The sequence below is a fragment of the Plectrocnemia conspersa genome, unplaced genomic scaffold, assembly GCF_051122295.1.
Source record: "Plectrocnemia conspersa isolate PC_06_02 unplaced genomic scaffold, ASM5112229v1 ptg000002l, whole genome shotgun sequence".
Classification (NCBI taxonomy): Eukaryota; Metazoa; Arthropoda; class Insecta; order Trichoptera; family Polycentropodidae; genus Plectrocnemia; species Plectrocnemia conspersa.
The window spans coordinates 18,042,538-18,063,393 of NW_028277166.1; the positions used below are offsets into that span (position 1 = coordinate 18,042,538).

Genomic DNA, 20,856 nt, shown 5'->3' on the forward strand with positions numbered 1-20,856 from the left:
TGCTGATACTTTTGAGAATTCATTCAAATAGTTTAATATTTATTTTGTAATAAGTTTATCTTTAAAATTATTCTATTCTAATCCATTTCAATAAATTTCCATAAAATTGGCAAATAGAAAAAATGGCTCATCTATTATTGAATTGAGTAAAAAAATATTTATACGGAAGATGTACGATACTTTAATCGGCGATTTATTGAAATTGTTTCTTCAATTAGACTTTGAATATAATAATTTTCTACTTATTCGTTTATTGTAGACAAATATTTTTTTAAATGCAAAGAATTATATATGTACTTTGACTATAAAGATTTTGCATCTAATTAATTTTAAACATATCGTAAAGATTGCTAATGTAGAGGCACTGGCTTAAGTGCGTCTATATTTGCTGATTATGCGGTCTTTGAATGTTGTCAAAGAAAAACATATTATTTCCTTCAATTGCAAGATTCTGCCGAATCTTTTCTTTCAAAACTGAAAATGTAGTGACAACATACATAGATGTACCATTTAATAAATAAAAATGAAAACCATAAAATAGTCAACGAAAGACTTTTCCAAAAGACTTCCTTTTCGTCACATCACTGCCTGGGTCCATGCAAGCGCAGTAACAAGCCTCAACTAATACAATCAGATGCCAGACTACTGCTGGGTATCAGCTTAAGTTACAGAACCATTCAAGAGCTGGAGTGAGTACTTACACTCGCACAAGCTCATTAGTATTTAGGCCCTATGAGTCTATTATTTAATAAAATATTATTCATTCTGATCTGATAGAGTGGCTTCCATAAAATATGTCACAGGTTTAGGGGAGGAGGTGGGGGGGGGGGGTCAGTGGAATCTTGCTTAGTGGAAGCCGTCTAATAAAGGTATCGCTTTTGAATGAAATAGTTCATATTGTATTTGTGGGCTTGAACATTTTTAATACAAATACATATAAAACAAACTGGGAGCTATCGATCTTTTATGTCACACATATATTATTTTTCCTTTTCACTACCACAAACTATGGATGCTGCTTTCTAACATATATTTGTTTAAAATATACGACGTTTGTTATGTTATTCACAATATATTGTTTACATGGTAGGGAAAAGAAAGTGTTGAATAATGTGAGTGGTTTAAATAAAAATTAGCAGAAATAATTAATGGATGACCTCAGTACAATTAAATATAGTATTACATAAATAGTTTTTTAAGTGCACTCTTAATATATGCATTTTTATTAAATATTTGCTTTTTATTTTTTATATTTAGATTTTATTTAGATATTTATAATGTCTAAAAGGGTCGTACTTGATTTTTTTACGAATAGCAACACTCAACTGTTAGACTGACAGATGTAGTGGCACGTGTTTATATGTTGTAGCGTGCATTTGAAATAATTCAAGATGAACGAATCCGACAAAAAAATAGAGCTCCACAATAAAAAAACAAAATCAAAAAAACACCATGCTTTTAAACCGCGTAAAAAAACTGGTGAAATTCAAGGCGCCATAATAGAAAAACTACAAGAAGAATATACAAATGTAAGTTAAATTAATGATTTACTTGTTTATTATGAAGTTTCCATTTAAAATTAATTTATTTCAGATTGACGTTGAAAAAATTCAAACATTCAAAGATATACCTTTATCTCAGTTGACTCTGAGAGGTTTGAAAGAATGCAATTTTGTTACACCTACAGAGATTCAAAAACAATCAATCGGGTTTGCATTGAAAGGCGAAGATATTCTTGGCGCTGCCAAAACCGGTTCTGGAAAAACTTTAGCGTTTTTAATTCCGATATTAGAAAATTTGTATTGTAAAAAGTGGACTAGGCTAGACGGTCTAGGAGCGCTCATAATATCTCCGACCCGAGAGTTGGCGTATCAGATTTTTGAAACTCTGCGCAAAGTAGGCATACATCATGACTTTTCCGCCGGTTTGATCATTGGTGGACAAAATTTAAAATTTGAGAGAAAACGAATGGATCAATGCAACATTATGATATGCACGCCTGGTAGACTTTTGCAGCATATGGATGAAAATCCTTTATTTAACTGTAGTAACTTACAAATATTGGTACTTGACGAAGCTGATAGATGTTTAGATATGGGATTCGAAAGCGCTATGAATTCGATTATAGAAAATTTGCCACCCAAAAGGCAGACCTTACTGTTTTCGGCAACGCAGACTAAATCGGTGAAAGATTTAGCGAGATTGAGTTTAACGCATCCTCAGTATGTAGCACCTCATGAACAGGCCGAATCGAGTACTCCTGTGTCGTTGCAGCAGAATTATATAGTATGCGAAATTGAGAATAAAGTATCTACACTATGGTCTTTTATAAAGAATCATTTAAAGCAAAAGTCTATAATATTCTTGTCTAGTTGTAAGCAAGTTAAGTATATGTATGAAATATTTTGTAAGCTTCGGCCAGGTATTAGCTTGTTAGCTCTGTATGGATCGTTACATCAAGAACGGAGGGAGCAGATCTATAAGGAATTTTGTAGAAAGTTGAACGTGGTTCTCTTTGCTACCGATTTGGCGTCGAGAGGACTCGATTTTCCGCAAGTTAATTGGGTGATTCAGATGGATTGTCCCGAAGATGGTAATACGTATATACACAGAGCTGGTAGAACGGCGAGAGGATTAGAAGGTAAAGGCGAAAGCTTATTGATGCTTTTGCCGAGCGAAGAAGAAGCTATGTTAGAAGAATTGAAGTCTAAAAAAATACCGATCAATAGAATTTATATTGATCCAAGTAAATTAATGTCGCCGCAAAAGAAGATGGAGTCATTATTGGCGGAATTTCCAGATTTGAAAGAAAGCGCACAGAGAGCATTCGTCGCATACGCCAAATCAGTTTTTATGATGAAAAATAAAAAGATTTTTGACATACATGCTTTGGACACGGATTCGTTCGCTAGATCATTGGGATTGATCGTTTCTCCTAGGATAAGATTTTTACAAAAAATCGAAAAGAACAAGGCTATACAGAAACAGAACAAAAAAATAATACCTATTAAAGAAAAAATCGATTATACAGAACCTAGTGAATCTGATGAAGATAATGAACAAGAGCAAAATAAGGGTGAAAAATTCGGTGGTTTCACTTTTGATGATGATGAAGACGATGATATTTTGAAAGTGAAACGGAGAGATCATAACGTCGAGGATGAACAAGACTTGAGCGAAAAAGAAGAAGTGGAGCTACAACCGCAGAAGAAAAATAAATTAATAACAAAAGCAAAACTGGCGAAGAAAATCTTGAATAAAAAGATCGTCGCTAATACTAAAGTTGTATTCGATGAGGAAGGAGAAGCTGTGTTGAACGAAAAGAAAGATTTACGTTCAGAGCTTGCTAAAGAGTACGAAAATGAAGGCGAAGGAGGTATAGATATTGAGCAGGCTAAATTAGTCTTGAGAGAAGAAGATAAATTCGATAAGGAACGGTTTAGAGAAAAGATTAGAATGAAACACAAAGAAGCCAAGCGGAAGTTGAAGAAAGTTAAGGACGAAGGAGAAAAAGATGACTTTGGATCTGATGGAGACGATTCGATTCCTGATATGTCATGGTTGCCAGATCCGGATAAGATATATGGCCCTAAAGAATCTGGCAGTGAAGAAAGTGGAGATGATTCCGGAGTCGATTATGATGAAAATGTTAAAGATTCTGAAGACAGTTCTAGTGCTGAAGAAGAAGTTCATAGGTATGTTGATTATCTAATTGCAATAAATAAGTAGGGACGTCATTTGGGAAGGGGAGCAGGTGGGTGCATGTCATTTAATTAAATGCTATGAATCTTAATGAAATAGAAATATCAAAAAAAGACGTCTCGGAATTCAACCAGAAATTCTCAGGTTATCCCTCAAAGAAAATTAAAAAAAAACAGTCAAATCTATACTGAAAATATTTTTTTAAATATATCATTTCAGTGAAATCATATCGGAATACATTTTCACCGTTAGATGTATATTTTTACCAGTGAAAATAAAATTTATCTGGCACGTGCTAGAAAATTATATGATTTAAATTTTTCCATACTTATCATTATTTATTTACATGCAATGCGTAAACTGACCAACTTTTAATCTCTTGAAAAAATCTGAAATGACATCCCTGTAAATATGGAAATGTTTTTATTTTATTAAGATGTATATTTTCTATTTTCAGACCTTTGAAACGTAAATTAGAGATATCGAGGGGAGTAGAACAGAAGACAGTGAAGCACATGAAGAAAATGAAGAGCGGGGTCGAAGAATTATCAGCCGAATTGAGTATAAACGAAGCTGAACAATTTGCACTGCAATTATTAAAAAAAACCAAATGATCTTTGTAAATAAAAATCAATGTTTTATTAATGTTATTTTATTATAAAATAAAAAAATAAAATATAAAAAGTACATATCTATAAATCTTTCAATATTGATCTAACATTGATATAATTAATTTTTACCTATACCCAACCAATCGCGGGGTGTCTTCAATACTTCCATAATTTGAGCCTCTTTTGAATCTTTTTCAGGTATATGCATATATTCCCATTTCTAAAAAAATAAGTAGTAATAGAATATTGCTAATAAATAAAGTTTAATATTTATTAACTTACTGCATTTAAAGGCAAAGACATCAAGATCGATTCATATCTTGCGCCAGGCGTGTACAGACCGAATTTCGTTCCACGATCATACATCAAGTTGAATTCTACGTATCTTCCTCTTCGTAGAAGTTGCCACTGCCTTTCGTGGTATCCATATCCATCATCTTTATGTTGCTTAACTGAAAGTAAAAAAATTGAAATGAATAGGCACACAACCTTTTTGGTGATATGTATGGTATGGAAACGATTGAGTTGTTTCCGAGCCATGAGATAAAATATCTACCTAACGGTATATAACTTGGAATAACTGCTTCAGCGCAAGATGTAACAAATTTGAAGGCTGCGTCTTTTCCAGGTGAGTCAATGTCGTCGAAAAATATACCACCCACTCCTCTGCATTCTTTACGATGAGGAATGTAAAAGTATTCATCGCACCATTTTTTAAATCTGTTAAAACAATTGTTATTATGTTTAATTTAAGATAAATTTCAATTGATATTTTTAAATTGATTACTTGGAATAGTATGAATTGTCATGTTTATCGCACGCAGTCTTTAGAGCTTTATGGAAATGTTTGCAGTCATCTTCGTTTAAATAATAAGGCGTTAAATCAGTACCGCCACCAAACCACCACTGAACAGATCCTGTAAAAATGTGAAATAAATATCAATATATTCATAATTACATTGACGAAAAACCCACCATCAGAATCAGTGACTTCAAAGTATCTGTAATTAAAGTGAATGGTAGGCACCATAGGATTGCGGGGATGTATGACTGAACTTATTCCGGCTGCGAAAAATGGTAGTTTACCCTCGCTTAACTTTTTTCCTCTGCAATATAAATTCAACGATCAGGATAGTCACAATAAAGATAATATTGTATCAAATACCTTGATCTCATCTGTTGCACTGCTCCCGGTGGCAGAGTGCCGTTTACTACTGAAATGTTCACGCCGGCTTTCTCAAAAATGCGACCGTCTTGCATTACGCAAGTTATTCCGCCACCGCCTTCTTCCCTCTGCCATTTATCAATAATGAACTTTGTTTCCTAAAACGTGTCAATTAAAGCACAAAATAATTCAAGATTTATACAAATGTATATTTATAACATTTCACACAATATTTACACGCAAATATCTTACACTTTAATTTTTTAATGATATTTGAATCAAACTATTAATTTTGATAAACTAACTTTGTCCTCTTCAGCTTCGAGAGCTTTACAGAAATCTGCCTGTATTCTCATTATCATCAGTTCCATTTTGGTTTTTATGTCGTCAGGATTATCATTCAAGGTTTTCATCGGAGTGATAGGCTCGCACACGAATTGGTTGGTATCCATTGAGCTTTTTGCCATGTGAGCGAACCCATTCTTTTGGATCTTCAAATAGGAGACGTAACTTGTACCTACGACAATGGCACCGATGTGGCTGGAAATTTAAAAAATGGATAAGGAAAAACTTTATTTAGCATTTAAGTTCATTATACTTTCATTGATGATACACTTTTCAACGTAATTTATATTAAGAGCTATGCACTTTTTCAGTTTAAACCAAGCTTTTTTTAGAAGAACGCTCTTTTCAATTCGTAAAGAGACTGAAAATATCTGTCTCATAAAGTTTTCTTTTTTATTTCTCTAAATAGGTGGTAAGCAATCAGAAAATTGTATTTACTCTAGAAGTCATATCTATGATGCGTTACTTATTTTACTATAGCACCAGTATTTTCTACGTTGACCGCTATGCTTATCGTGATTAGGGTTTGTTCTACTGTTGAAATTGGTCAATTTAATATTACACGATACTTTTTGATTCAACAGTTTTACCAAAAATAACCTTTAAACGCTGAATGATTAGGTCTTGATACCCGCGTTCAATAAAAATAAAATGATTGCTCTTCGTGAGTTGAATGCATTTTTCATGGCTTCAAAATTATCACAAGTATAACTAGTGACGATGTTTCTTATCGGAAGTATATCTACAACCGATATTCTTTATCAAATGCCACGACATGTTGATTAAACTCAGAACGAACTATCCTCAGGTAATAAAGTGCGATTATTCATTCTCGAGGCAACTAATCCATCCTTTTTGCACTAAGTTGCAACTGGATAGTTTATGACAGTTCTAGATGGAAGGAGCAATGGTTTTCTACAAAACATGCGAAATAATTAATTTCGAATTGTTAAAACCAGGAAAACGATTACTGCAGAGGATTCAATATCAACGATTAGAGAGATTAATTGTAGTCAGAAAATGTTGAATTTGATCCTGTCAGTAATTAAATTAAATAGTTCTACTCACATCCTCATATTTATAATATATTGGATCACTGGATTGTTATATTTGTTTATCTATGGAGCATCTAAGAGTTAATTCCTTCAAGCTCATGCTTGAGGTAAGTCGTAAATTTGTATTTTGTGAATTTTCATCTCAAAAATTAGCAAATTTCTCGAGAAAATTATCGAAGCCTTTATTCGTTACTTAAATTTGTACGAATATTTTTAAATGTTTTACAACAGCTGCATATTTTTATACCACTGCATAGGAAAGGGTGGATCCATGCAATACATTTTTGAGTCATTTTTAATAATGTACTGTGATTGGGAAGTGGTTAAACAATTTCAAAATGTAATTGAGGTAAAAAACATGTTTTTCATTTTTATTCAAAACAAATAAAATGCAAAGAAGCTTAAAATAATATATTTTAGACTTATAAATATATTCTATAATAATTCTTCAAGGATATAATTCATATTGCTGGAGAAATCGCCATACAATGCCGTCAATGAAAGAAATAATAGATTGAGATAACGGAATTCTAATTATTCTCAATAATGTATTTTTTACATAAGCTGCTTGCGAAATATAAGGTGACCAGAGTTCCTCCTCACAATTTCGCGTATGGTGAGATACATTCCCTTTTTTTTGCTCACGTTTTAAATGACGAGAGTGAGTGAGAAGAAGTGGGTGTGCGGAACACATGTAACGCACGCTCTTATCTCTCACTCACTATAAACATAAGTTGGGCTGTATACATACTAAGTGTATATTATATACGTAAAAATAGCAATAATTATGTGATCTGATTCGTTTATTCATAAATTGTAATGTAATTATATCTAGAAAATAATGGATTTTTAAGATTTCACTTGAGCACATGAAAATTTGTTGAAAACATAAAAAAATAACAATGTGTTGAAATAAGGGAAAAATGTTATGTAGGGTCATTGATGATAGTGGAGCTTAAATGTAAATGCACAAATAGCATTATCACTAATGCAAATATCTTAGCTGTATAAATTCACTAAATAAATATTTCTTATAAATATATATATATATATAAGTTTTAGAGGCCTCGCGAGGCCCCCTGAAAATTCTGAGGCTCCAAGCGCGAAACTGGGTTTCCAAAACTTTTCCCAAAGATAAGCCACTGGTTATTTTGGATGGTAGGTAGAGGCACGTAATAATAAAACTCGGGTACTTGCTAATTTCATTGGTCAAGCGAGGGGAGCCGAAATGTTTATAATGGTAAATCTCAGCTCACTCTTTGCGTGGCGTGCGATCATAATGCCACGCCAGGCGCCATTCTTTTCCGTTTATTTTGGAATACTATTATTAGAAGCATATATTATTTTAGCAGTGTTTTCGTTTAATATTTATGATTCTCAATTCAATACCTTTTCAATCGTATTAGCTTTACCATTAGTATGACGCTGTAACACATGCAAAAATATGCGTCGGTGCATTTTCATTTTCAATTTTAGCAATAGTGAGTCACGCTGACTCTTCAAATATTTACAATTGTCTTCTTATTCGTAATTAGCGTATATCGTTTCGAAGCGCATACGAAGTTTAGATGGAGTCAATGAACTGTTTACTAGTAATTTATTACATAAATCACACATTTCATCAGGAGTATTTGTATTTGCAACAAATGTAGAAATACAGATTGTTTTAACACTGCTATGGGCTTATTTCTTTAGTAATTTACTTTGGTAATCTTTTGAAATCGAGTGGTCAAAATAATGTCTTGGAATTTCCACTGATGGGGCTCGTGCAATTCCAGGGAAAAAAAATCGATTCTCTTTATTAAAAGTGTCGCACCTCAAGCCGCTTGAAATCATTAGCATCCAAATATATAACAGTAAGTTTGAAAATAACATTAGAAGACGAAACATAGCACTTGCGAGAACTATGATTTGAATAAATAAAGATTGGTTTAACAATAACCATTAGAAATCGACAAAACACCCAGAATTGAAAACCATCAATTAACATAAAAACTTGTTATTTAAAAACTTCGAACCTCGTCTAAAAAACAGTAATAATCTCGCATCAAATACGCATTGTTTGAATAATTGTTTGTAATTATCGGACGGTCACCTTTGAACTAGTTACTACAGTATTAACGGGACGGGTTTGAAGGTGGAGTTAAAAAGTAATTCAATTGACTCCCATTTTTACTTAATCTCTTATTCGTTCGTAAAAAATGTAACACTACATACTATCACTCGACAGACGGCAGTCACTCAATAACAATCGAACACGAATCGTTACCGAGTCGGCTGCTGATAGGGGGGGGGGGGGATAGATTAAATTTTAAATCATAAATATGTCAGCAAAAATACTTGCTGTTGCTCGCGTATCTGTCTTTAATCAATAATCAAAGAGTAATTTTGGAATAAAACTTAAATTTTATACTATGAAAAACAATAATAAAACAATTATTTAACGAAAGGTAGATCTCTTGTTATTGTTTGAACTTGTTGTAGATTTTAAAACCATTCTAAACTCGATTCTTGATTCATTTTACACGGTCATAGATAGTTGAAAGAAAAGCTCGGTAAAGATATTGGGCTCTTAAGTCGTCTCGAAGGTCGAGTTCGAGTCTTGGATATTCAGAACTGCTTGGCTGAACCATATAGGGCGATCGAAGTGAAAGCGCATGCTTTTCTCGGATTTCGAAGGGTCGTCTGGGTCGATTCGGATTTGCGCTAAACTATTCTGTTCGTATATTTCAAGTCAGAAGCGAAATGGTAGTCTTAAGTAAGAGTTCTGAGTGAAGTTTTGAACCGAAGTGAAAATCTGAGGCAACGTTTTGGTTTATAAGCAATCTAGTTAAAATGAAGACTAATATATATCGAATTTTGATCTTGAATCGTTGTTTTGTTCTAATAAATATCTTATTAGATTTCTATTTGTTTTTTTGCGTCGGCATTATATTATATATCAAAGGCGACGACAAAGTTCTTCGATTCTAAAATCCAGGATGATTTAGTATATTCCGACTTTTAAAAAGTATTTGACAAAGTTTGTCAAAAATGTCTTTAGAAGTTCACGACAAACGGTCTTGTTAGCTTTTTCTAAGTTATTTAAGTGGCCACTGTATGTGAGCTATGGTAATCATCGCTCGTATGAGTTTTTCGCTCATTCTGAAGCACCACTGGGGTACAATTTGGGTCCTCTACTCTTTCTTCTTATCAATGATTGAGACTTTTTAATTTTACAGTTTCTGCGGAAGTGTTTTAAGCAGAAATACTTACTGTATTTGTATCCTGGTGTTTTTTTACTGGGAGCGATGGGATTCATTTAATTTTAGGCATAGCGCCTATTCGATGAAGCACTTTTTAAAGTTGGTAAGGGGCGGTGTCGACAATCCGTCAATGCTAGGTAAAGTTTTGTAAAGTGATGGCCCGCGAAAGTATTATTGTGGTCCACGAAGAAAATAGATTTTTAATTTAAATATTTAATAGAGTTTTTGGACGATTTTCTGTATTTTATCAAATTAATAAAATCACATTTGATGTGACAATAATTTATTTTTAAATTATCTACTCTTTTATTTCATCCCGAGATATAAACAAAGAAAAAATAATAGACCGCAAGAGAAAAATACAGTGGCGTAGCTAGGTTTGTGCCGCCCGGGGCGATCCTCAACATTGCTACCATCCCATACAATTATGTATCTAATACAAAATCTGACCTTCCTCAAATTCTGTAACTTAATGCATGTCTTAAATATGCCAAAAATTTACAGGCACGCCCCCTTTGACCCTCCCTCCCCCAGCTACGCTACATACCCTTCACGTATTATATGCACATAAAAAAACATGCAAAACAGATTTCAAGTTTGATGAAATATGTTAATGGTTATCAGGCATTTCATTATTTTAGTACATGCTCGACTCGAACAAATACTGGGAAACATCTGATGTAACTTCGACTTTTTCGAGAAATTTTCGGGCAGGCTAAAAATATTTTTATCTATAGGGTCGGCATTTTATGACCAGTCGAGTTATAAAATTAGCATTTGTTGAACTGTTGTTTATTGTTTTTGAATATTAAACTTAGCTCTTAGCTATTCGTGGATATATATTTTTAGCGCATTCAGTTTAAGAACCACATTACACGAACGATCCTTTCATCGCGAAAATGCAACCCTGGTACCCCTGACACAAAAACAATTATTGCGTTAAAAAGAAATGTGCTGTGGAAAGCTACGAAAGAAGCTAAAGCAACCCATAACATACTATATATATATATTCACATCATACGATTCTGCGACAGAAACTGCAAGAGATGCAAAAGAAATCGCAGATTATCTAATCAGAGATCACCAGAGATCAGCACCCCTTCAAACGAGTCCAATAATTAAGAGGTTTAAATTAAAATAAATAATATTTACAGACACAAATCCAAAAAAAGCGCAGGAGTTTAACTTAATATTAGGAAAATTACTAAAAGGATTATCGGAAAAAATAATGAAAATTATCACAATTATATTTAACGCCATATTAAAGAATAATTCCAGATCACTAATTTGGACGCAAGTTATTTTATTATTTTTAAATTATAAAAAAATCAGCAATGATTTTGAGGGTAAAAGATACTGCACCTTTGCACTCATAGATATCAGTCAGGCTTTTGACAAAGTGCTCTATAAGATATAAGATAAAAGTAAATCTGCCGTACAATATTTTAAAAATAATACACCCATACCTCGCTTTACGGCCTAGATACGTTCCACGAAACTTGGCCGCAAAGCGAAAAGCCGTATAACGAGTCAACTATTCTAATACAAATTCATACAAATTCAATGGGATCGGTTCCAAATTTGTTAAATATGTAACGTGGTTTATCATTTAAAATGCATTTCATCTTTTTATTTCATTTAAATCAAAAATACATACATAACAAGTACATACATTTGTACATAAAATAATAACAGACTCCAAAAACCAACAATAATCCATAAACAAAAATGAAACAACTTCATGTTACATAAAATATGTGTATGAATACATACATATTTTTTTTTAAATGGCTTTAATCTGAAGACGACGAAGAAATGCTAACCTGCAGATCACTGTCGTTCTCATTTTTCGCTAGTAAGGATGGGCCTGGCTTAAAAAAATCCAACGTTGTTTGTCTTTCCTTTTTGTCTCTTTCGTTCTTCAGTGATTAATAACAGCTAATGGCTGAGTTAATTCCTCGAGAAACTTTAGCGCTACGTTCGACGTCAGGATCGTTTTCAAGGAAGATGTTCATTCCTTGTTCGAAATAGGAAAAAGCTTTTGACAATTTTTTTGATGTTAGCTGTTTGGATACAACAGGCTCTGTCTCTTCATCATATGCCGGTTCTGCTTGCAACTGAATGAGTTCCTTATATGAAAGGGGTTCCCTATCAGCTTCAAGTAGATCAAGCACATCACGTTCGTTCAAACCTTCAAAGTCGAGATCATGTGCTAGATCAAAAATGTTTTGCCTAAATTCAGGAAGACAATTAACTTCTGCATCAGTACTTTTTACACATTCTGGCCATATTTTTTTCCAAACATGGTTCATTGTTGTTAATTTTAATTCCTTCCGTGATTCACTGATGCTGTCAACAGCATCCTTGATGTTATAGTTTTTCCAAAATGTTTTAATTGAAGATTTACCATCGGTTTCCCTTATAAGTTGTCGGAAAGTTCGGATAAATTAGTAGGATGCCCTGGTGCAGTGGTCGGCAAACTTATTGGCCGAAGAGCCAAATATGTACATTACAACGATTCAAAATAGTTCTGAGAGCCAAATCTGTTTTTTAATTTAGTAAACCTTTATTATAATTTTAGACCTTCATTAAATTACTTGATTTCACACTTAATAAAGATTTATTCGTTGATAAAATATGATATGAAAGTAAGGTATCCATAAATTTAAACCATGACAATGACTGACAAACACTTAATGCGAACAATGTCCTTGCATCTCCTTGAAAAGTTTCAGTAAGTTAGGTTTATATGTTGTAGTTTTTAATTTTAGGCATGATTCCAAGTTCTCGTCAATAAGACGACTTCTCAGTTTACTCTTGATAAAGTTCATGCTTGAAAAGGATTATTCGCATGTATATTTAGAACCAAAAAGGGAGAGAACAGCAAACGCAAGTTTTTCAGCTGATCGTAAGAGTCAGGAATACTATTCCAGACGTTGAAAATGATCATGTCTTCATTCTCCAGGTCTTTCAAAGCAGACCACTTATGTTGTGAACTAAGATCACATTCGTTCTTCTCCATATTTCCAAATCAATACAGAAACGTTGAAATTTGGAGCTCCATATTTCCTTGTTTTTTAAATCCTTCAATTGTATTTCAAAGTTACCAATGTCAATGCCAACAGGAGAAAATTTCAACTCAGTTATTGTAGCATTAAGAGGATTTTTGACGAATGAAACCTGCTGAGAAAGGCTTCCCTCATATTAAAAATTATTGTTTTGAAATGGTGTTTGTCAATAGAGAAATTATTTTCTTGGCGATGCTTCAGCAGGCTCGGAAAGTGAAACAAGGTTGGTCTTTCAAAATCTTGAGCAAAAAGGGATAATTTGTTTTCGAATGAAATGACTTCTTCTAACATCGAAAAAATTGTGTTTCCTTTCCCTTGTAGTTTACGATTAAGCTGGTTTAAATTAGACATAACGTCTACCATGAAATGAAAGTTTTGGATCCACTGATTGTAAATTCTGGATAGTGAACACCCTTCTCAAGGAGAAATGCTTCAATTTCTGGCAATAGGGATGCGAAACGTTTTAAAACGTACCCTCTTGATAACCATTGAACCTTGTTATGAAGCGAAAGATCAGCGTACTCACTCTCCATTTCAACTAAAAATTCTTTGAATTGACGATGATTAAGAGCTTTAGCTACAATGGAGTTGATGATCGTGATCACTAATCCCATAACTTTACTAATTTCTTCCGGTAATGTCTGCGCACAAAGCCCTTCTTGGTGAATAATGCAATGATAAACCAATATCTCGTGATTCATTTTTTCTTTCAAAATGGCAACAGACCCTTTTCTGACGCCGGTCATACTTTTGGCCCCGTCTGTAACCGCCAAATACGCAGATTGACAGCTGTCATGCTACTACGCTGCGCTGCGCCCCTACCGGACGAAACAGGTACTACGTCAACGCTCACGCACACATTCAACGTTACATGGAAAGGACACTCGACCAGAATTAGCGCCCTGGCCCGTGGATATTTGTGCCAGAGCCGCACTCAAGGAGCCAAAGAGCCGCATGCGGCTCCGGAGCCGCACTTTGCCGACCCCTGCCCTGGTGCATTATCCAAAATTAGCAAAGCCTTGTTGCTTAAGTTATTGTCTCGCAAATATTTTTTCACTTCTGTGCAAAAGTGATTTTTGAACCAATCCTCTAAAGTAGCTTTAGTCATCCAAGCTTTCTTGTTGGATCTCCATATGACGGGTAATTGATTTTTATTTAGTCTTTTAAGAGGCCTTGGATTTTCGGACAAATATATTAAAAGTGGTTTTAGCTTAAAATCACCCGCGGCATTTGCACCATGCCATTAGATGCGGCCTCATCGGCGCTAGCTGCTTCATCTTTCATTTTAAAATTATGCAAATTAAATCTATTTTTAAATTTTTTAAAAAATCGACATCGAAAAAAAGTTTTTTTGCCGTTATAGCGAAACATTTTAGGCCGTATATCGAAAACGTGCCTTAATTAAAGAGGGCCGTTATAGCGAAAGGCCGTATAAAGAGCGGCCGTATAGCGAGGTATGGGTGTAATACAATTCCGGAGTTCCACAAGGGAGTGTATTGGGACTGGTACTCTACGTAATATACTCGCGAAGATAGGTTCAGCAACAATAATACCATTTGCGGACGATACAGCTGTGATTGCTTCTCATCATGACGCATTTCAGAAAACCTTCACGGAATCGAACAATGGATAAAACTTGGAGAATGGAAGCAAACACGGCAAAATCAACGCATGTAACGTTTACATTAAATAAAAAGAACTGCCCAAATGTTTCGCTAAATAGTAAAATATTACAAAAAAAAGAAGAGGTGAAATACCTGGGAGTATATCTGGACAGAAGGCTCACATGGTGGAAACATATCTTTACTAAAATTAAAGAACTTGGAATTTAACTTCGAAAAATGCACTAGATGATGGGAAGAATATCCCAGATTACATTGGAAAACAAGTAATTAATGTACAAGTCCATTAATAAACCAGTATGGACATACAGGATTTAGCTTTGGGGTAGTGCTTGTGCTTCCACCATCGCCATTGTCTAGAGATTCCAAAGCAAGGTTCTACGAATGATAGTCGATGCTCCCTGGCATGTTCTAAATAACGTAATACACAACGACCTTGACATATAATTCATAAAAGACGAAATAACGAAACGTAGATATGAGGACACCATACGACTTTAGACCATCTGACATACCTGACAGACATGGCAAATAATAAATGTATAGTAGAAATTTAGTATAAACAAATAAATTATTATTATATAAAATAAACTAGATTTTGTAATAATAAATATGGAGAGGTATCCAATGGGATGTTTTCATTACATACTAATATTACAATATTTGTTTTATTAATTGTTTATGTATAAACAGATTGTAAATAAATAAATAATAAAAAAAAACCCACTGAATATATACTACATACATTGGGCAAAAAATTCAATTTTTTCCAAAATATCTGCTGTCAACTCTTCTACGTTAGAATGCGTTGCAGCTGTCAATTTTTTGTTTGTTTTATGTTTTTGCTCGTATAATTATCACTCGGGGTATGCATATCTACTTTGGAGACCACTGCCATAGAGTAGTGAGCGCGTCCCTTATTGTAAGCCGTCGCGGCCTGAACGTCAGCGCTCGAGAACGCTCACCTTACATGAGCTATCTAGCTTCTCAACGAGCTTCCCAAACACAATGATGTTTTCTGCATTTAATGAAAATAAATATCAGTGGTGTAGTAATAAAAAAGAAGTAGATTTCAGTTTATGTGTACATAGTGATGATTACTCCGCAATATGCTGTTTGCTGTCAATTAAGCTCATAGATTTTTACAGATCTTTAAGAATTTTTTAACAGATCTAGCAACAAATGTACGTCACGATGAATAAAAAGTCGCTGCTTATTTGAACGTTTAGCGGGAAATTCATAAAAAAATAATGCGTTATCGAGTTGAAAACGTATATTATAGACGGATAAAGAGTCGAATATAATGCGGTTTACCAACTTTGATAAGTTATAGTCTATCAAAGGAAATATTGGTGTTGCATTTGTTAGAAACTAACCTCAAATTGGTGCGTCTCGTGAAAACGTAGCTCCCTAGCGGCCCCAGTATCTTGATCGCCTCGAAGAAGGATCTGAACGACATTTCGTCGATATAGTCTGCGGATATCGACGTGGAAGTCGTCGATCGACGAAGAGAGAAACTCGACTGCGTTCGCGAGCGGTATTAAGTCGCGATCAGCTGTTTGACGCGTACGGCGCTCCGTCTCGTTCGCACGCGCAGGAATCGCGGCGAGAGAGAGAGAGACGGGCGCGCGGACACGTTCGTCGGGCGTTCGCGAGCCGCATACCGTTCGAATCGACGTGACAGCGCGCACGTCGCGTCGGTCTTTACGGCGGCGGCGGGCTTTACGAATTCGAATTTGGCGCCGCGGCCGTCGGGAGCGCGAGGCGTAGTTTCGTTCGGGCGACTGCGCGCGCGCGAGCGTATCGATCTGTCATTAGACCGCATTGGCGCAGAGGAGAGAGGAGCGAGGAGAGAGGAGAGAGAGGGAGGAGAGGCGAGGAGGTGTCGGTCGGAGCGGCAGTGTCGGAGCGGCTTGGCGAGCGAGCGGGCGCCGGGCGGGCGCTTCGAAGCCTCTCTGCGCGACGCGACCATGAAGAAGTTCACGTTCAAGGGGGTGCTCGAGGGCTTCCGGAGCGCGCCGCAGCCGCCGGTGCGCGGTCAGGACCAGGAGATCCAAGAGACGCTGCGGCCCGAGCACTTTCAGCTCAAGAAGGTGAGAGCGAGCGCGCGCTGTCAAAACAGCGCCGCGTTTTCGCGAGCGCGCGCTTTTCCTTTGTTCGGAAAACTCGCGCGCTCGCGAACTCGCGGTTTTCTTCCGATCCGATGCGATCCTTCCGATCCGATCGATCCCGATGCGTCATTCCTTATCCTCGCGACGAATTCGTTCATCGCATGACTCGAAACTGGGTCAGGAGGTCGGGAGATCTCGCAATTTTCTCGCTATCCTGACGCCGTTGATAACGGAAAATCCGACGACAGCGCCGCAAAAAGCGCGGCGGATCCGTTTCACATTTTTTTTACGATTTTTGACACCGAACTCGTTATCAGCGACAACACGTGCGATTGTTTTCAAACCGGTCCGCTTTCTTCGCGTCGGCGTTTTCTATTTTTCGTTACGCCGAACTTAATTTACCAAATGTTTATATTCTGTGTTAAGTATATAATGATATTTTTTAGAAATAGCACACGTTTCAGATTTCATATAGCACAGACGTCGGCGGCTTTTATTGCTTCCGGTGTTAATCCGAGACTTTTTTTATTTTATAATATATCTAAGATTGGTTTTATTTTACCCTACTTGAATGATAATTATTAAAATACCTACATTTATTTTAATGCATAACTTGACTCTAAAACTTTTTCATAAAAAATATATTCATATAATTGACAACTTTCACTAACAAATTATACCAATTGTGTCGATGGTCTTGACTTGCGAGTTAAATTAAATGTGGTTCTTAATTATGAATATTAATAAAAATGATAGCGCCCCATTTCTGAATCTAATATAGTTACTATATATAATTATGCATCGCCTTCCTTCATCTGCAATTGGTGTAAAATGTAACTGTTATACCGATTTATATCATGCGCATAATTTATTCGTTATACGAATTTTTGTCTTCGTTCATAATTGTAGAACTATCTCCGACGTACCGCTGTATCGATAAAATGTCTACATCCTGAATTTATCTACTTTTTTTTAATGTTATTTATAACAGCCATGACTATAACAATAGTAGAAAAATCACTATTTTGCCGAAATTCCAGAAATTCCTCACATTTTCGAGTTAATATCGTTGAGTTAATAATAATAGTTGTACTCTTTCTCAATGGCTGAAATTTAATTATATATATTTAAATCAATACAAATAATCTCTGTCTAAAATAGTTTATTATGGTAATATTTTTTTTCTGCACTTAGTACTGATTATAAATTTGAACTATTTAAAGCTCTATTATTTTTGAAATATAAAAATATTTAAACTGTATTTTTTAATTTTTCATAACTTAACGAATATATTTGAACATTTAATCGTTTACTATTTGATATTCGAATAGTTGAAAGTAACGAATATTTGGAAACCCTAATGTGTACGTGCGAATTGATGACAATACACAACGTTAATTTTGTGTAAATTGTCACGAAAAACTCCATTTCTTAACTATTAAAGAACTTGAAAAGACGGAAAAAGTGACGTATGATGAAAATATCTGATAAGATAGTTAACGTATGCTTATTATACTTACGTCATTTTATTAAATCGGAAATTGGCATATGTGCCGGAAACCGAAATAGTGTTTTGTTATATATTCGCGTATTTTATAAAACAATATAATTTTATGTATGTACATACGAAATAAAATACCGTAAAATTAAAAGAAAACTCAGATGTACAATATGCGATAATGCGTCGCCTTCTTACACCTCTTCCACTTCTCTTTGTGCAAATTTACACAAAGAGAACGTGCGAATAGATCATGCGAAATATCCGGAAAACTATATATTTCGTGGATCTCTCGGTTTCCGCCACAGAAACTACTTTATTCTCCCACTTCTCCCAACATACATTTTTAAGAAAATTTCACAGCTCAAAATATCATTAAAAAGCGTATCAAAAACATATTACAACTCAATTGTAACTAAAAGCATCACTGCAAAATGTCTAAAAAATAATTATGCTACAACTATTGTATTGTAAATGGACTGATAAATAACCGTAACGTTTTTTGATTGCAAAAGAAACTGTTTTTTAAACTATTTTGTAGTATGAAAAGGAAATTCGAATTTATCTTTTAATGTTTAACTTATTTATATCTATGTACTTAACTAGAGACCTAAACTTACTGAAATTTAAATTTATACCTCTAAAACAAAACGTGTTTTTAAGCATTTTACGTCTATACTTAAATTTAAGTCTTTTTTGTCGTAGTCATAGAGTTAAGAGGGTTGTAATGATCTCACGTAATATTTTTAAGTATAATTGAGAGTGATCTTCAATTTATGGTATTCATAATTTAATATGATAAATATTTTATATACTTTTTGATGGATTATATGTGATTTATATTATTGCTCTTAATTAAAATTAAAATACAAATATTCAGACATCATTTTATTTTTATTTTTTCATGAAAGTTTAAGGTACATGTAATGCTATCAATTTTTAAAAACAAACATTGATATCTAGTTGTATTATTCAATAATAACAAAAACAATATTGATACACATATCAGAATAAAGAGATACATATAAGATAAATATTATCCCTGAAGAGATACGAGACAAAATCTTGATTAAATTGCACATAATATGTATATGCATAGATTATGTATATTTATAGGCAATAATACAAATAATAAAGAGATATCTGAATTACATTTTTATGAAATAATTAAGATGAGGCCTTCTCTATTACTTCCTGATGTATTTATTATCTGAAAATAAACGGTCTTAACTATAATTCTCTAAGGCAATTTTTGGAGGAAAATTCTTTAATAATGCCACTTTGCTCTTACCGTTCTAATACATATGCTATAAAATAGCAAGTAATCATAAAATTGCTTCTCTAGAATTAAAATAGACATAAGATTTTTACTTCTACTGTAATGTTAATAATTATGGAATTAGATAATTTAAACTTACGTTTATCGATATGGAAAATTGCATTATTCAAGAAAAGATAGTAATATTAATACACATTAGATATAACAGTAAACATATAACAGTAAACATTATTCCTGGTGAGGCTGATTATAAAACATATGTATGTATATGTACACTATTGTAAAATAATCTAAGGTAATCCAATGTAATATAAATTTAATTACTATCTGAATTATTTTTTATCAGACAATATATGATACAAAACAAATATCGATATCTATGTTTATTTTAATTGTGTTAGTTGGCTTACTCCCACCGTTCTGATTAATGTTATAAAAATCTACTAAATAGCAGGTACTAATATAACATTTGACCGAAAATTTTGTTCTTCTGTGATGACAAAAAAAGCGACTTATGAATGTATACGTTGATTAACTCCTATAAAAAGAACAGGTGCTAAATATATATATTACTCTTACTTCATTTCAACGAATTAAAACTAATTATTCATGTGTTAAAAATTATAGAGGTACGTTGTAAAATATATATTGTAATAATAGTATGAATCCGATTGGATCTATCTGTATCTGAAAGATTATTACAATATATCGCACATCGCATGGTTTCGTTTGATATCTGATTCATCCGTATGTTGATATTGAACTTAATTAGTCACTGCTTACTCATCATCATATACTGATATTAACATATTATTTTCCTTGCACTTAAAACAGTAAATTAATTACTGCAAAATGTCTAAAAATAATTACATCGTTTTGTCATTGATCTGTCAGGAGAGAAAGTGTACGTATATAAAATTAATATGAGTTGGCAATTATTGAGTTAGCTAAGAATTTTTATTTTAATAACATCTTACTTTTGCAACGTACACCTTTATTATAAAGATTCATCGATACATTTCTTTTGGTGCGTAAAAGAGACACGTCCCACGCGAGATTTGCTCAGATTTTTTCTCGAAATCGAATACATTCCGTTCTCAGCCCAATTCGGCCTAGTCATATTTTTCCATAATCAAAAAAGCGAACCTAATCTTT

At 34.0% G+C, this 20,856-nt stretch overlaps 3 protein-coding genes across 19 annotated transcripts in view; 2 read left to right on the top strand and 1 right to left on the bottom strand.

Annotated features, from left to right (window-relative positions):
* The first annotated feature begins 1,323 nt into the window (after positions 1–1,323).
* On the top strand, positions 1,324–4,389 carry LOC148237929 (putative ATP-dependent RNA helicase DDX10). Its single transcript, XM_088205758.1, has 3 exons — positions 1,324–1,529; positions 1,594–3,695; positions 4,160–4,389. Exons 1-3 carry the CDS (start codon positions 1,392–1,394, stop codon positions 4,314–4,316), a joined length of 2,397 nt encoding a protein of 798 aa, XP_088061884.1. The 5' UTR covers positions 1,324–1,391; the 3' UTR covers positions 4,317–4,389.
* Positions 4,339–16,384, bottom strand: Coprox (oxygen-dependent coproporphyrinogen-III oxidase). Its single transcript, XM_088205759.1, has 8 exons — positions 16,190–16,384; positions 5,784–6,018; positions 5,479–5,636; positions 5,289–5,419; positions 5,101–5,230; positions 4,870–5,033; positions 4,596–4,765; positions 4,339–4,533 (listed from the first exon to the last, which is right to left on the bottom strand). The coding sequence occupies exons 1-8, from the start codon at positions 16,270–16,272 to the stop codon at positions 4,432–4,434; spliced, it is 1,173 nt and encodes a 390-aa protein (XP_088061885.1). The 5' UTR covers positions 16,273–16,384; the 3' UTR covers positions 4,339–4,431.
* Positions 16,385–16,712: 328 nt separating this feature from the next.
* Positions 16,713–20,856, top strand: part of Tomosyn (syntaxin-binding protein tomosyn) — a 280,098-nt gene continuing 275,954 nt past the window's right edge. For all 17 annotated transcript variants that reach the window (XR_015812683.1, XR_015812682.1, XM_088205743.1 and 14 more), the window contains exon 1: positions 16,713–16,906. Coding sequence is in view for 15 of the 17 variants with exons in the window: in XM_088205743.1 (XP_088061869.1) it covers positions 16,784–16,906 (123 nt within the window). In the remaining 2 variants the exon portion in view is untranslated. The remainder of the gene's footprint in view (positions 16,907–20,856) is intronic.